Below are 17,129 nucleotides of genomic sequence, written 5' to 3'. Positions count from 1 at the left end.
TTTTTGGCGACTGTCTCAAATACTTTAGAGCACCCGGTATTCGCGACGTTCTCTTCCTGTTCGAGCGAGCTTTCAAAGCTCGACTATAGCGAGACACGTCCGCGAGAAGCTTTGTGTTCAAAGCAGCAAGCTCGGCTGATCGATTATCTATCGGTGTAATATCAGGTGTGTATACGTGTTATGTGAAGCTGCTGTATCATCTCGTAAATACTTATAAATAAATCAATAAGAATTTTAGCTTTATTTTCAATATTTCTTTATACAAAGACGCAAAACTAGACAAAAACAATTTTATAAAATTCTAAAACTTGTATGTTTTCCATCTCGATATGCTTGTATAACACAACGTTTATTCGTCACAATTTTATTTTAATTAATATGTTTCACTTTTAGAAACACAAATCGTTTTAAAACTATAAATTTTTTAAAATCTGATATGAAAAGTTTCGCGAAAAAATGAGATGCTGCTGTGTGAACTTGACATCTTATTTAAGCTATTAAGAACTATAAAACTATTACAAATAAAGCATAGCTACCATTCTTAATAATTTATTTGACTTTACACAAAATAAGACCAAGCTTCATATACACGATATGTATTCCAAACATATCAGCATACTCGATTTGCAATCTTCCGCCGCCTGTTTGATTTTAACAGTTTGCCAAATCGATCGTTGTTGCGACAATTCCACACATTCTTTCGCGATATCAAACGTACGTTTTAAATGTGCGTTTTTATTGATTATCGAATAAATAATTGATTATATATTACATATAAAATTTATCATAAAAATTCAACAAAAATTTTATAAAAATTTTTAAAGATGAATAAATATTCTTTTATCTCAGACATTCGTACATTGTATTTATATTTCCCGAGTACAAATACACGTTCCGTTTTCATACATGCGAAAAAGCAGTCAGACGATGACAAGTAATACGACAGAAAAAGAAAATTTATACGACATTCGCATAATACAATATAAAAAAAAAACTCGCATGTTTTATAGATTTAGAGTATGTTTTGAGAGTTGGCTCAGTACTAAAAAGATACACATAATAGAAGACGCTGGTAGGATGTGATCATCGGCCTTCGGAGAATGGAATAACGCGATTGGGTCGAAACTTTAAGAGGTTTATATCTGTATAAAGTCGACGCAAAGTAGACTATTATGATAGTCACAAAATAATTGCCATTATATACCTATCTACTCTTCTCTGTTTTATTATCCTGTGACAGAAAAAGAATACCGTGTCGCCAATTAAACTGATGTCTCTACCTCGCGTTATTAAATGCGCATAAAACTTTATTTGTCGCTTTAAATCGTATTTAATTATTTCGGTGCGTGTATAAATTCGCACGAATATAATATATACGTATAATACTCATCATTGAGTTACGAATAATAATATGGAATCATCAATATCAAAATTTATTCGCGTTAAATGTTTAGTGCGTGCTAAAAGCTCAGAGAAAGTGATTATACGCGAGCTAATTACATCAGAATTAATTCGCGAGCTAATTACAGAAGAGCGAACGAGCTCATTCTCGAAATTGTCGACCGGCTGCTGACGACTCGCTGTCGTCGTTGCTGCTGGTAATCACCTTCCGTCCCGGAAATGACGATCAATGCCGTAATGACGTCGACGGCGTTTTTCCCACCCACGAGAACGTCGCGGCGCGCTAGTTATTTGCAAAAGCGGCATGGCCGGCCAATTTGTCGAACATTAATGATGGCGATCGGCGGCGCGTTAACCGAACACCGTTTATAATCGCGCTGATTACAGCCTGGTCCATTGATTGTCCAAGCATAACTTTGGCAACGAGGGACGAGATGCGGTCGCCCGGGCTTCCTCCCTAGTAACATCATCCCTCCCTCCCCTAGACATCGGCGAGAGGGTGCATTTTCGGGCCGATGGATCTGTCTCGCTTCACCGACGCGTTAATGGAAACGCATCAACGTTCGCAAAAAATACCCGATTTTTTTTTCGACGCGGAACTCGATAACATAAAATCATTAAATGCGAAGAGAATAAATAATTTCGATCAGACGAAAAAAAATTGTGCATATAAAAAATTTACGTACGCATAAATTCAGTCTAGACCTTTCAATATTTATTACCAAGGAAATATTGAGATATCCGGCGACTATTTATACATTTGCGCGACTGGGATAATAGTTTATCGATCTTTCAGATCACCATTCTAAAAAGAGCAAATAATCTTTCTTTGAGTTTCATCCTAGCCGAATGGTTTTTATTGTTACGTAATCGATCAGCCTGTCTTGTCATAAAGATTAAAGGCTGCGATTTTTAATAACAGTTGACATTTTTTTAATCATAGCCATTCTTTGTCAGCCTGTATTTGGTACTCTGAACTCGCCAGACTACAAAATTACAAACTCAAAAAGAAAGAAAGAAAAAAAAAGAAATTCTCTAGAAAATAATTTTTATGTAATATCATTTTAATAAATTATGAAATTATATTTCTTATAAGTTAATAAAAAATTTTTATTTTCATAACTTTTATAAAGAAGCGTTAGAAGAAATCGCTTAGCAGAATCGCTTTGATGTTTCAGCTTTAAAGCGGAACAATTTGCCAAGTTATAAATCATATTTTATGCTTGAAATCGCGCAGCTTCTGATTTTCCATATCTATCAGACATTGCTCATACGTTCGATATAACGCATTGCATACACTATCCGCACGTTCGTGAAAATCGAAGCCCTTCACGAAGTTATTTCAAGCCGACGAGGGCTCGAGAAGTCGCACAAAGCGTAGTCTCGTCGTGCTTCGAAATCGAATTACGCGGTGGTTGAGAAACGACGCAAAGACTGAAGGGCGAAAGGTAGATAGGCAGGTACAACACGAAACAAGGGAGTCGGCCGATGGGCTTTCCCTCTGAGGGAAAATGGCCTTTATCCCGCTTCACGTCGATATATTTAACTGTTTTTGTCTTCTACCATATAGCGACGCTTTCACCCTTAGAACACGTTTAAGGGATGATGGAACATAAAAGTCTTGTTTTCTTTTTCGGCAAAACTCATTTAGCCGCATTTACGGATCTCTATTTTCCAAGAAGAAACCAGATAAACTGGATCGCATTGTGATGGTGATAATATTAATAATAGTATAGTGGTATAAATCTAAATTATTGTACCGTAACAAGATTTTAGTACAAATAATTGTATTATAATAAAATCAATAGTCTTCTTTTGTGATAATTTCTTATAAAGTTCCTTATAAAATTAATCCAAACTCTTTCTTTTAAGAAAAAAAAAACATCTAACCTGTAAAGGGAATAAAATAGATATTCCGAAAGCGCAGACACAATAATCGATTGATTTCTAGATACATGTAAAGAGAATAGATAGAGAGAGATAAAAGCCTATAAAAATGCTAGACAGAGTGATGGATGGTTTAATCTACTTGTTAATTTATAGCGTATCGAGCTAGTCCTTTAACATGTTCGTTATCGACTGCGTAGCACAAAGGACTTAATCTCACTACTTCATTTGCATATAACCCTCTCGAAGTTTCGCCTTGCTTTGGGGGGAAGGTAGAGCGACAGATGCAATTAACTCATTCGTAGTCCTCCACCCTTTTTTGCTGCTCAAAAAAAATAAACCGCCCGCTGGACGTCAAACAAGATGCAGATCGCGCCGCAGAATAATAAACCGCAACGATAATTCGGAAAATAAAGTAGAGAAAATTAGGAATCAACAGACATCTCTTGAATGAACGCTTTGTCATTCTCTCATTTTATGAAAATTACAACAATAAATAATAGTCATTGTTCGCAATGATAATCTCAATTTTCATCGAATCTTAATTATCGCGATGAGAAAAATAATTTGTGATTAATAAAAAAAAAAAAAAGAACAATCTCCTTTCAACAAAAAATTCGACTACCGATAGAACAAAAATAGCCAAAATCAATATCAACCCTCAAAAAATAGATTTCGCGTAACAGAGTGAATCCTATCTTCCGTCGAAGCTCGTTTTACCACTTCTATAAAACAAATTCTGTCACATCACGTTACACGTGGAATCGATCCCCGACTATATTTCGAAATATTTCGACATCAACCACTCGCTGAATTCTCCATTTCCAATCTTTCAGACGAGTATACCCTGGAAAATTGAAACTGGAATACCTTGCGCCACTTTAACGAACCGCACGAAATAGAAGATATTCGCGAGGAAATCCTAAAATATTAAACCGATATAATCCACCGTGCACTATACCGAGTAATACCGTGTGCGGTAGCTTTCATATTTAACCGCAACGCCGCGTTTACAATCGAGTTTAAATTTTCAGTTTCCAATTTATCACTTCTGCGATACAACTGGTGCGAATTAAAGGGGATTACGATTTAATGAAAATTTTTGCTTAATCTTGTCTGGCGTCCGTATATTTTGTCTTTTTACGACGTACGAAGATATTCTACGAAGAATCTTCTACGAAAAAAGCTGACGAACCGCCAAAAAACCGCGATTTTATGTCGCGACATAAGGAAGATTTTTTCCGCGTAGTTATTTCTGATGGAACGTAAAAAAAACGAACGTCTGAGATGAATGGAGATAAGATGCAGTGAAAAGACGATAGACGAAAAGGAGAAACGAGGTGACTAAATTCGCAACCACCGCATGCCACATTTCCGTGGGACAAGTCGTCCGCGATGTCAGCGAAATCATCGCGGTTTTCTCGAGATCGTTTCTGCAACGTGAGAGATAAGACCCATCCTTTTGCGCCGCAAACGTGATTTTTCTTCGACTGGAAAAATTTTCTTTTTTTCCGCGTCCCCTTGCCCGACCGAAAGGAGCATTCCGCCGAGCTTTTTCGCGCTTGGCTGATAAAAATCCTTCTAAATCTTGCCGGAGCCCGCGAAAGCCGGCACCCGCGGGACGATTCGCTCCGAAAAATACGACGGAATTGAAAGACACGAAATTTACATCTAACGACTCGCGATTCATTCCTATTGTATGCGCTTGTAAGAATAATAATTCCCTATAGAATACGCGTCGTCGTTAAGAAGCATTTGATCGAATTGAAAGGCGGTCTTTTACTCAACAGATATATTGTCATATACGGTGAGGCTTACTTATATTTTTTTCTTATGCATAATTCAAATAAGATTTCCGTTTTCTTAATTAAAAATCATAGTTTTTTAACTGCTGTTATAATATAAATTTGTAAAATTGTAAAACATTATTTTTATGAAATGGTTAAAAATAAAAGGGGCTCGGATGTTTCAGAATTTTGACGAAGGTGCAATTTCACTTACCGCCCTTGTGCTGAACGCCTGGTTTACGTTGTTGACATTGTTATTGATATGATTGTTGTTGTTGAGATGATTACTGGTGGTGGAGTTGGTGGAGTTGTTATTGCTCGCGTGATTTCCATTGTTGTGCTTGTTGTGCTTGTGCAGCACCATTGCGGCGAACATGTCGAATGTCTAACCCGCGCACCGTAAATACGCGAAACGAGCGAAGACGGAAGGATGATCCTTGGAAAAAGCGCCGACCTCACTGCCCCTCGTTTCGCCGCATCACTCGTATCGTTCACTTCCGAACTAAAATACCGCGCGTTCAATCGTCACAATAAATGATGAAATAATCGTGCGCCTGGTGGATGGAGACCTTCAAACTTTTTATAACTCTGGGAAAGTTTCGGAGGAATGTTTTCGCGAAACTTACATATTTTGCTCGAGAAATAGTTCTTTTTATGTCTCTAACTAAATAAAACAAAAGATTTACGCCTTTAGAAAAGTATTTGTCAGTATTCTAAAAGTTGATCGTGTTGTAAAAAAAAATAGTCCATATCGAAATGTGTGTAAAAATCACGAAGTGATAAATCGTGTTTCGATTTCAGTGCCAAAGCTTCGAAGAACTCACTATTTTCGATTCGACCTTCGAACACACACACACCAGGCGATTTACTACTTGACGAAGAAAGACTAATTTCATTCTACCGGTTGTGGAGACTACATCGGTGCACCGCAAAGATACCACGCGACTTGCGGATTCCATAGAAAACCGCGCACAAACGTAAACGAAGCGCAATTGAATGAACGAAAAAGCATTTCAGACTTTCTCCCGTTAATTTCGTTGGTCAATATCCACTATGTAATTGAAGACAACGGCAAAAGCCACAGAAACGTGGCAATTGGTATCGCGTGATTGTATACGATACCACAGATAAATAAATTGAACGCGAAACGACCAAGGACTTTCTGCTAACATATTATAGAATATATATAATATTCATTTTTATATTATATTTGCTTGTTCATTTTTTCGATATTAGACACAACAAGCTCGAAACGAGTTTTTCATACATACCAAGTCTGTTTATAAAAAGACTACTATTACTAATATTCGAGAATAATATTATGCAAAAAGCCGACAAAAAACTTTTGCGATCAATGACGATAACATAATGGCCGATTAGTAATTAGAGTAAAATAATTGTTTATCCTTGCTGTTGGCCTTCGATGACTAATGCGCCGCAACGATAATGGAGACTTAAACAGAACTTTTTACCGGCATAGTGAATCATCGATCGTGGTTAAATTATATCACCTTCTTGAATCATTCGAGAAATCTTTTACACGAGTACTTTTTCATATAAAAGTGCGCGTTACCAACTTTTTGTTCGAAAGTTACGAAAACTTATGATAAAGATGATAAAGAGATCATTTATTGATTATTACACAGAGAATTTTCTCTTAGAATTTTTACCCTGAAAATCATGGTAATCGTGGGACAATATGATATGGAAAGAATTTTATGAGAATTTATATGATTAATATTTATCATAATAAAAAATATTAATATATATCACAATAAAATATAAAATATGTTTGATTAATTTTATTAAAATATTATTATTTTTATCGTGATAAATATTCAGAGAAATTCTCATAAAATTCTTTCCATACCATATATTGTCCCACGACTATCATGATTTTCAAGGTAAATTCTAAAAGAAATTCTCTCAGTGTACGATTATTGATTATGACGATCAAATTGCAATCGCAACAGATTTCGGTGTGTCTAAGGTTAACCGCATTTAAGACACGTTCGCGGACATTGTTTTGCAAGTACAAGAAACCACCATGCAGGCACGCACCGGCTGCTGGCACTTATTGATTTGTTATAAATAGTCAGGTGCAGCGAACTGCGGCTATTCGTCTTCCCTTCCCTTCTCTCCTGACTTCTCCCACTATCTTCTGACGTAGCCGTTTCCCTCTCTCTCTCTCTCCCTTCTACTCCTCGATTTGTATAATATGTCGATGGAACTTCCATAAACCACGATTTTGGAATGTAAACCTCGCGCGATACATATGAGAAATGTAATTCAACATTAAATCAACGTAAGACATCGTCGATAAATTGCTTAAAATGTCGTTCTAGCTTCGTTTCTCTTTCTCTTTTTCTCTCTCTCTCTCTCTCTCTCTCTATCTATCTATATTTCTATCTATATATTTATCTTTCTATCTATCTATCTATCTATATATTTATCTATCTCTCTTTTCTATCTTATTCTATTCTTCGATCTTAATTATAAGTTTGCTCATTCTTCTGTCATATAACTTATATTATTATAACTGTATTACTATCTGACACATCTAAAACAGTTAAATTATATATAAAATCTTTGCTTCCAGATTTTATAAATATGTATTTCGATGATACATAACTATATTACGTTTAAATTTCGTTCCAAGTACTTTATTAAATAAGTGTAGTCTTTAATTATCGTTTCAATATGTCTATCATTATTATTCTATAATAAATAATCGTAGACCGATTTCAAATGTAAAATTGATGCTTTAATATGAAAATTCCTGAGAAGGCTTATTTTTTCCTTCCATATCATAGACTTAACTATAATTTAAATGTATAATAAGCAATTATAAAAATTGTAATAAATTAATCGAGAGTACTCCAATTTTCCTCAATCGATGAAGGAAATATTGACAAAGAAATATATCAAAATATTTCAGAGAGTCGTGACGATATATTCGAGCAAAGTGGGCGACGCGTTCGATGTATTTGGCTGTCAATAAGAATATTTATCAAGAACCCGAAGAATTAATGAACGGTAACTCAAACGGTTATAAACGTGTCCTACGAGAGAGAGAGAGCCCATCGCAACAGAGGAGGACTGATTGGCTCGTGCGTACCGTACGTATTTACTGTTAATTGGAATAGTTATTCGAACTCGGTCGAATTGATTGCTCGGCACTTGGCCGGATGTCTCGTCGCGGCAGGTGGGGCCTCCCCTCGATCGAACGCACGACGTAACGCGATTAGCGCCACGGCAGTAATTACGGCCGGAACATCGCCTTGTAATCAAATTGGGTCGCGCGTGATCCGTGGGTCGGTCTCTTGCAATCGCGATATTTTCTCCGTTAACATCGCCGAAAAGTGATCTCGAGCTTCGCGAGAACCGCACATTGGCGAAGGCGAAACAATATCGAGAAAAACTTCTCCATTTTCGCGTGCGGATATAATTATAGAGAAATTTTAAAATCGATGATCCCCCCCAAAAATACGTGGTTGCTATACGACTCTGAATTTCGAAGTTACGTAAGCTCGTCGACATCGCCGTGTTGTAATTCATTGTATTTTTATCGGCTGGGAAACGGCCAATCGAGATTTATTCGCGACTCTCGAACGACCGATAAGCGGCGAGCACACGTACTTTAATCACAAAGTAAATCGCACGAAATCTCGATAATTGAAAACTTTCCCAACTTAACCCAGGCAGACGCGTTTGAGCCTCCGCCGAGGATTACATCGGAGGAGTTTAGTTAGATAACCTTGTTAAAATCGATTTCAAACTGTACCGAAAGCAATGAGCCGACTGTGTCATTAAAAAAGAGGAAATTGCCGGTTTGTCATTGAAAGAAAGAAAAAAAAAAAATATAGAAATTACTTGTCGCGATCGAGTGTGTTTTCGTTCGTGCATCAGTCGGGATTCAATCGCAGTAACTTTTCCAATTAACTCAACGAAATCGATCGAAGAAAAAAGAATCTATCAAAATCATTGGAAGGCGCGTCGCGCGGCAAATGAAACGGGAATTAAATGTATTTCTTTCTTCCTCTATTCGTCCGATAACATTTCTCTTGCTTCTATATTCTTTTTCATTCATCTATCCCATAAGCTATTCCGTCATCGCTGGATTATAAGTCGATTGCAAAATTTTTTTCGAATGTCCCCCCAGTTGATTTTTCAAATAAAATTTTATTATTTATAAAATAAATTTTTTATCATTTTATCCAAGTATAAGAGACAAAGCAGCTTTTCTATTCATTTAGTTTTTCATTCTAGAAAATATTACATAAAAGTTTATGCCACGAATTTATTCCATTGGAACTGCAGATTTCGTCGCTCGCTGAAAAGAAAGAGTTCGTCGATTGATTCACTTTAGAAATCCTGTACCATTTCACAGAATTTTCAATTAACTGCGTTACTCTCGAGCGAGCGACGTACTCTTTATTCGCGACAATAGAACGTCGACGAGGGATTTGGGCGAAGGTCGGTTCCAGTTCGTAAAGCCGGGCGCATAAAATTTCCGCCGCGCGTTCGTTTTGTTTTGCGGAACAAAATCGGGCATCGGGCGAGTTTCTTGTCGCACAGAATGGCAAGAACAACGGTGGATACGATGAATTTAGACAAATATTTCGGCAAGAAACAACCCTCCTCTTTCTCTCTTTCCACTCTCCTCACTCGCAGTTCTTCGGTATTATGTTATTCCGCCTTTCGCGTTTGAAGATTTTCAATTCGACGGAACTTTCGTAGATCTGCAAGCGCATCTCGTTGCAAAAATGTTATATATTTCCGCAAGAATTTACTTTGTCAAGCAAAAAGAGACTCAATAAATTACGTATGTAAAACAAACTTTGAGATGTTGATTTTTGTAGTATTGTATATACGAGAAGAGGCAAATTAGAATATTAACGGTTGTTTCTTGCTCGCAACATTTGCGAGAGAAATTCGGAGTCGCGTTTTTTTGAAGGAAAAGTTTCGTCTAGGAAAAGTTTGGACCCGAACAATATTTCGCTTCATATGCAACGAGCGACAAGAGCACTCGTGTTTGATTTACGACACATTGGACAAGAAGATATTGCAGTAGTATCGCATGAAGATATTGAAAACTCGCTACGAAGACGATTTACGATCGTGTCGAGCTAGAAAGGATGAAGCCATCATATCAAAACATTGTGGTTCTCTCTCGTAACTCCATTTCCCTTCACAGGAAATTCCAACCGGTCACGTTTAAGATTATCCATCTCATCGTCATTTCAAATCTTCGTGCATCACTGCCATTAATTCCCCGTCATTAATTAACCATAATTACAGCGATGGCAAACTAATCCATCAAATACTTCACGGTAGCAATTATCAAGAAACGGATTCCTGTCTCGTCTTTTTATTATATTTTTTCTTATCGAGTAAACAGTTATGATCATTCGATATATATATGTTCTACCAGTTGTATAACACAATCTTCCAAATGTGCTTACGGAATTTAACTATTTAGTTTACTGCTCGTTATGCAGATGCTCTCGGATGCGTCACAGACAAAAGAGTGAAAATTGTTTTGACGATGCGTTGAATTTTCGACCGAACAAAAACGTAGAGTCCCCCAGACCCCAGACGCGACGTATATATGTAACATCGACGCAGTGGGGTTCATATTTCCACCTGCTCTCTTGCGCATCCAGTGTTACACGGCCGTTTACATAACGCACGTGTGCCTGTGCGCGCGTATGTATATGTGTGTACGTATATACATGTATGGATATGTGCATCGCCGGGGGAGGGCCAATATGGATGATGTGTATGTATGTATGTATGTACGTAGCCAGGGCACATGTACATTGTATGTCCACCTCTATCGAACTCTCGCGATGTATGGAAAAAACGCTTGGCCTATGCAGCGGCCGGAACAAAGCACGTTGATCGCCGCTGGCGTTTTACAGAATTACCGGTATATCCACGTTTCTTTTTTTATACCGCAGTCGTCACAATGAGACTGCCCAATAATTGTCAAAAGTCACTACAAACATTCGATGAAATCACAAAGAAGACAAAAATCTAAACAATGCTATGCGAAAATAAAGAAATGAAATAAATTATCGCACGATCAGCGATTGTGCATTTGATAGAAATATAAACAAAAATTTCTCTGTATTTTCTTAGCAAGATTCAGATTGTTGGATGTATTAATTAAGATTGCCTCCATCAGCAATCACTGTGTATCGTAAACGAACTAATATTTGAAACGCAGCAGAATCTGGTGCTAATTGCTTGCCATATCTTCCGCATTGCTACGCCAACAAGAGAAGAGAACTAACAATGGTTACGTTATTAAGCTCGATTTCGAAAAGTATTACGCTGTTAGGAACAGCAGCTACGTATAACTTATATATTGTATAGTTGGATCGGCTCGAAAAGAATCCATCACGAGGACATAGAGATATCGCACTCTCTCGCTCGAAAAAGTAATTTAACCGCGTATATGTGTCCGATATAGCCGCAGACGGTATCCTGACAACCGTCCGACAGCGCATTGTCTGACGCGTTTGCGACTGTCGGCCGCCGATAGGATTCATGGAAAACTGGCCCATAGAAATCCGCGGTGACGGTGTCAGAGACTCTTCGGGTTTCACGAGAGAGAGAGAGAGAGAAAGACAGACATATACAAGCATATCGGGGAAGAGACGTATTGTTTGCGACAGACAGATTCATTTAAACTTGTCGCTCGCGCCGGATATATATACCCGATTCTCTCCATTAAACGACGGCTCAGAGACGCGGACTTTTACACCTGTACATACGTTTCCGGTCATGTCAAAATTCGTAACGCGCAACATTTTTGGAGCCTCGCCAACAGAGCTCATAACACACGATACATTGTGGCCAAAGGGTGAATTGTCTGAGTTAATTCTCGATGATAGCATTATGAATGAAATATTGGCGCACTTATATTTAATTAATTATAGTATAATTTAATTAATAAAGAAATAAATAAAGAGATCACATTAAATTAATTCTGTATTATTTAATGATATTTTGACTCGTTTACTTTTTACTCCCCCCCCTTCGTACCCCGATTTAATTTTACCGATAAAAATATACGTCGCCGCGCATTAATATAGGCTGATGAAAATACATATCATTCAAATTGAGATTTGCAACAATAACGGTTGCATTAAAATGATAAACATCACATTTGATAACGAGTCAACGGGGAGCGACTAAATTTTAATAAAATGTTTCAGTCAACACACAGTAGTTGAACACGGTCATCTAGATTATTCGGTTAATGATATTTGCGGACAATTAAATCCCATATATTTGTGTGGACGCAGCCCGTATTCATTAGTCTGCGCGACAATTGTAGATTGCGATGCATTGTGAACAAGAAGTGTATTTTAATAAAATATTTAAATAAAATATATAGATCATTAAACGAATTTCCCCCCGAGTATGATTTCTCTTTCGCATCTTTATATATTTATCTGCATAATAATAATTAAATAATAACACGGAAAATACAGACTATAATTCAAGAGTATGGATTCCTGTGGTGACACCGCAGAAGGTTCAAGAGTAACCGCATGAATGATATGTGACTTTGATATAGTACGCGACGTATCCACCCACATACATACATAGGTATATTTTGCGCGCTTATCCATGGCGACTGTCTCTTCCACTGTCAAATCACGAGCATTCCCGTGTCATATATAGGATACACGGACATGTTGCACATATCGGAACAGCGATGCCAGTATATCAAGACCGATGTACACGTAAAGGAAGCGCAAACAGACTAAATAGAACTAACCGGCAAATGTAATCTCGCTTCTCATGTTTAATTCATTATTTACGCAGAACATATATATTTCACACAATTAATATTACAACCAAATATATAACATTCTAAATTGTAAATAGATTTAAAAAAAAACGTTTCCTAAAAAAAGAAGGTCATAATTAATATTATAGCTTTTGCTTGTCGTGATACCGACAGATTGGTAATTTCGTAAATTTTACGTCACGGTAGAAACGATCAAATTCATGCATTTTGCGGGCGATTTAACGATTTAATGAGATTGACGGAAATAGGGATCGATAATTCCGTCGGCGGAAATAACCAACTAATGCGGCGGAGAGTGACGTTCATCTAACCGTCCAACTGTCAGCTATCTAACGTATCCGTGGAATTCCAAGTATTCGGAAATAGACTCGTCTCCAGCATCTCTCCTACCTGCCGTATAGCGGTGTCTAAAAATACGGCGACGTATATTTGCCGTCAACGAAAGATCGATGACCGCAAATGCGCTTTCCGCGAATGATAAGAGTAAGGAGGGCGTAATATTACGCAGTAAACAGAATTGAAAGAACAAAGATTGCGATAAAATTACTCGTCGAATTAAATACTTCACTGCCGTTTTATATTAATTAAAAAAGATAAAAAAATTATATTCTCTTCGCTCAATAAAGAAGAGCCAAACACATCACCTAACGATAATTGATTTTGCCTCACGTGCAGTCTTACAAAGTTTTCTCGGTCACGCGATTAATCAATAGCGATATATAAGCTCGAGTTGTGTGCAAGTTATATGATTAAAGTTTTCCGTAGTGAGGAGTGATATCTGGAAAATTCGTATCGATTCCGAAAGTAAGGATGTGCGTGTGACAACTCGTATAATACCCCTTCCATCTCGAGAAAGACCAAGTTGCTTTATTAAGAACAACGACCCGTGACAACCAATAAAACTCGAACAAAAAATATTTTTTCTATTTACATTATAAGCGAAAAAAACATACGTGGGACCAATGAGCGATAAAGAAGAAAAAAAAATAGACGAAATATGTTCCGCGGAACTGAGGGGAAGAGAAATGTTTGAAAATAATTTCGAGCTAATTTCAGCCAGGTAATGACTTGCGCTGCTACGTATAATCTCTAATGGCTCTCGCGTGCTCCTAATGGGCAAAGAAAGTTTCCACGCACGAAAAACAGCGATCGAAGCCACCGGCCTCTCGGAACGTGTACCTACGCACGCACGCATGCCCACACACGCACGGTACTTACGGAAAATGAGATATTGCATAAATTATCGCGGAGGTGTTGCATCGATTATGCACTCGTCGTTACGTGAATCATGTGAGAATGTGGATCACGAATACGAGGAAAATTCACGGCAGTTTTTATCAATGAGCCACACGCTATTTTATTTCAATAGATGTGTCATGCAAATCTCGTTTAACACCTTACACGGAAAAACTTGTCTACCAAATATTTGTAAGAGATGTTATATTCTTTTCTTATTACTTCAACGAAGCGCACGCTATGGCATGCCGCTTAAAATCGTAATTAATAAATTAAGAAACAAAGATTAGATTTGATATAATTAATGGGATTTTAGATTTTGATATCGCAATATCTTGGCGTCCAACATTAATACAAATAATAAATCATTAAAGATTGCGTTAATTCTTAACTTCAAAGAGGCGGTAGACGGAACTCGCTGAAAAATGTAAACTTTTGTTCCATCACGCGAAATGTCAGTATTTTTCCGCGACGGAATTGCTTGTCACACTACTTAATTATCAGTGTTAGTTGTCCAATGAGTAAATTATACAGTCGTCGTGAAAGAGCCGCGCGATTTTACTATCAAGTAATTTACGTTCTCGTAAAATAGTCCACGATATATTAAATGCATAAATATACGAACGTGTACTTTGTAGAGGACATCACTTGTTTTTTACTCACGAGGATAAAAATTAACACGCAAAGATAAACCGGTGACGACAACAACATGATTACACGGTATGGTATTCGTTCTTCTCTTCCTTTTGAATGATATATTTTTCTCCGAAAGACGAGTCCATTCCAAAAAATTCTCAAATAGAAATATTCTAATCGCGGAAGTCGTGGAGAAACAATAGAAGTAAACGATAATTGCAAGGAACGATAATCCGACTTTTTTCTTATTTTCCATCTGGCAAGAAATGACGGTCATGTTAAAAGCTCGACGATAAAACTGCCACGTTCTATTTTCTTTCCTCCTATGATATCGCGCGAGAGCTCGGTGTCTCCCGACGATACTTCTTTCTGCTTCCACACGGTCGTGCGTTTCCACTTCGTTGGAGGAAAACGCCAGACTCGCCCCAACACGAGAGAAAGAGAGAGAAATCCCTACAACGCTCCGCGCTCCGAGCATTATCAAAGTTCTTCCCCATAGACACCGTAAATCTTTGGAAGGGTGGAAGGAAAGGGCGTTCCCCGTAGACGGAGCCGGCGCGACGAGACAAAGGAAGCGCCGCGTTAAAGCCACTTTATCTGAACTTGTCGGGGTTTGCCTGTAATCGACCTGCCTACTTTTCAGACACCGCGGCGCACTGCGTTCGTTTGAAAATTCAATTTACAAAACGATATCGCGTAATTTCCCACGTAATTCATTCGGCGCGCCAGTCGTCTGTCTGACCAACGCCGGTTATTTCTACTGCTATTTATCCCCGGACACATCACAAACATTTACATATGCAAATATCAATTATAATAACAACACTTATACATATGCTCTCAAGTTTAATATTTAACTCTATATTATTTTACTCTAAATTAATTTAATTCTATACATTATTAATATTAACGTAATATGTATTTACGAGCTATATTATTTTTATTGTTCAGAAACTTTTTCAAATCGATGTAGGTTCGTACACGCAAGTATAATTGAAAGTTTAAGCACCTCTAATGACACGCGAGATACTTTCTACAGCTTCGTCAATTTTTACAAACGTCTACGCGAACGTTCTCGAATCGAAACTCGTTCGAGGAAATCGTCCTCCGTTCCGACGCGACCGGAGATATCTCCACCGGAAGGAACCGCGTTCGAAGAGAGGAATGGTCGCGTCACGCGACACCCGTCTCAACAAGTTGCGGAAATCGGTACCGATGTAGTTAGAGATACCTCGCAAGGATATTATCCCCTATCTCGTAATACGTTACCTCCACGATGCCTTTACGATACACAAAACAGTTCCCGACATTACGTGTCAAATTTATTGATCCCGACACGAAAACGACTGATCGTGAATTGCGAAGAATCGAAAGAAGAAACCTTTATAATTAGTCTAAATAGTCAATAATTTCGCCGTATAACGTGATAAGATGACTTTTTTGCCGATGATTTTATCGCAATATACATTTTAAAAAATAGATATAAAATTCTAACATTATTACATGTCCTTTGTGATTTTCCACCATTGCATGATCGGCCGAGGGTGAACCAGCATAATGAAGAAACTCCTCTGCGATCGCAACTAGCAATGTCATGTTTGTCGAGAATAAAATATTAACCGTGAGAATGATTCATATCGTACAAACGTTTTTGCATAACGAAAAGTGTATGCGAATAAAAACTGTGTATATATAAATTGTTAACCTCCATCAGGCACCATCCATCAGGCACAAGAATTCAAACAAATAAAATATGTATTAGATAAGCCGATAATAGATCATATTTTTAATCAAATTAAAATATAATTTTTAATAAAATTATTATAGAAGTATCATATAGAATTATTTTCAAAACTGTTCGAATAATTTATCTATATATTTTGTTTCATATCTCCCTACTTTCCAAAATCTTATTTCTCAAGCAGAATTTATGCATTCCCTCTATTCTAACATCAATATCAAATAAATTGCAGTCGAAAATAAAATTTTTTGTCTATAATAATTAATTAATCGTCAACAATTTTCTTAATATCTTACATTTCCAGGCTCGATATTTTCCGGCACACCCTTTTCAAAACCGATAAAATTGAATCGCGGATCCCGTATCCCTCCAATTACCTCTCGCGTCCTCCTTGTTGTTCGCGCGCTATCACGCACCCTTTCGATCGGGGGCGGCAGAAGCCTCTCACACGGGGGTTGCAATGACGGTACGATGTAGGTCTCGCGTTCAGGGTGGTCGCGCGTTGACTGAGAGCTTCCCTCTTTCGGGGCACCGAATCCGCAAGAAACGACAACGGCGACGCCGCGACGCAACCCCTTAGCGGCCAGCCAACCATCCGGCCAGCCGCCCCCAG

The 17,129-nt window shown here is 37.7% G+C and overlaps 1 protein-coding gene across 2 annotated transcripts in view; it reads right to left on the bottom strand.

Moving 5' to 3' along the window:
* The window catches only part of Gckiii (Germinal centre kinase III), a 91,891-nt gene that overhangs the window by 45,369 nt on the left and 29,393 nt on the right, over positions 1-17,129 (bottom strand). The window contains exon 1 of one of the 2 annotated variants that reach the window (XM_083031573.1): positions 5,290-5,615. The exons of the other annotated variant lie outside the window; for it this stretch is intronic. Within the exon in view, the coding sequence (XP_082887699.1) occupies positions 5,290-5,451 (162 nt within the window). The 5' untranslated portion in view covers positions 5,452-5,615. Of the gene's footprint in view, positions 1-5,289; positions 5,616-17,129 lie in introns of those variants that run through there. 2 annotated transcript variants of the gene reach the window in all.

The sequence above is a fragment of the Prenolepis imparis genome, unplaced genomic scaffold (assembly GCF_030444845.1).
Source record: "Prenolepis imparis isolate NDT839.2.m4 unplaced genomic scaffold, iyPreImpa1.0 SCAF_2, whole genome shotgun sequence".
NCBI lineage: Eukaryota > Metazoa > Arthropoda > Insecta > Hymenoptera > Formicidae > Prenolepis > Prenolepis imparis.
This window is presented reverse-complemented; position numbering and strand designations above follow the sequence as displayed.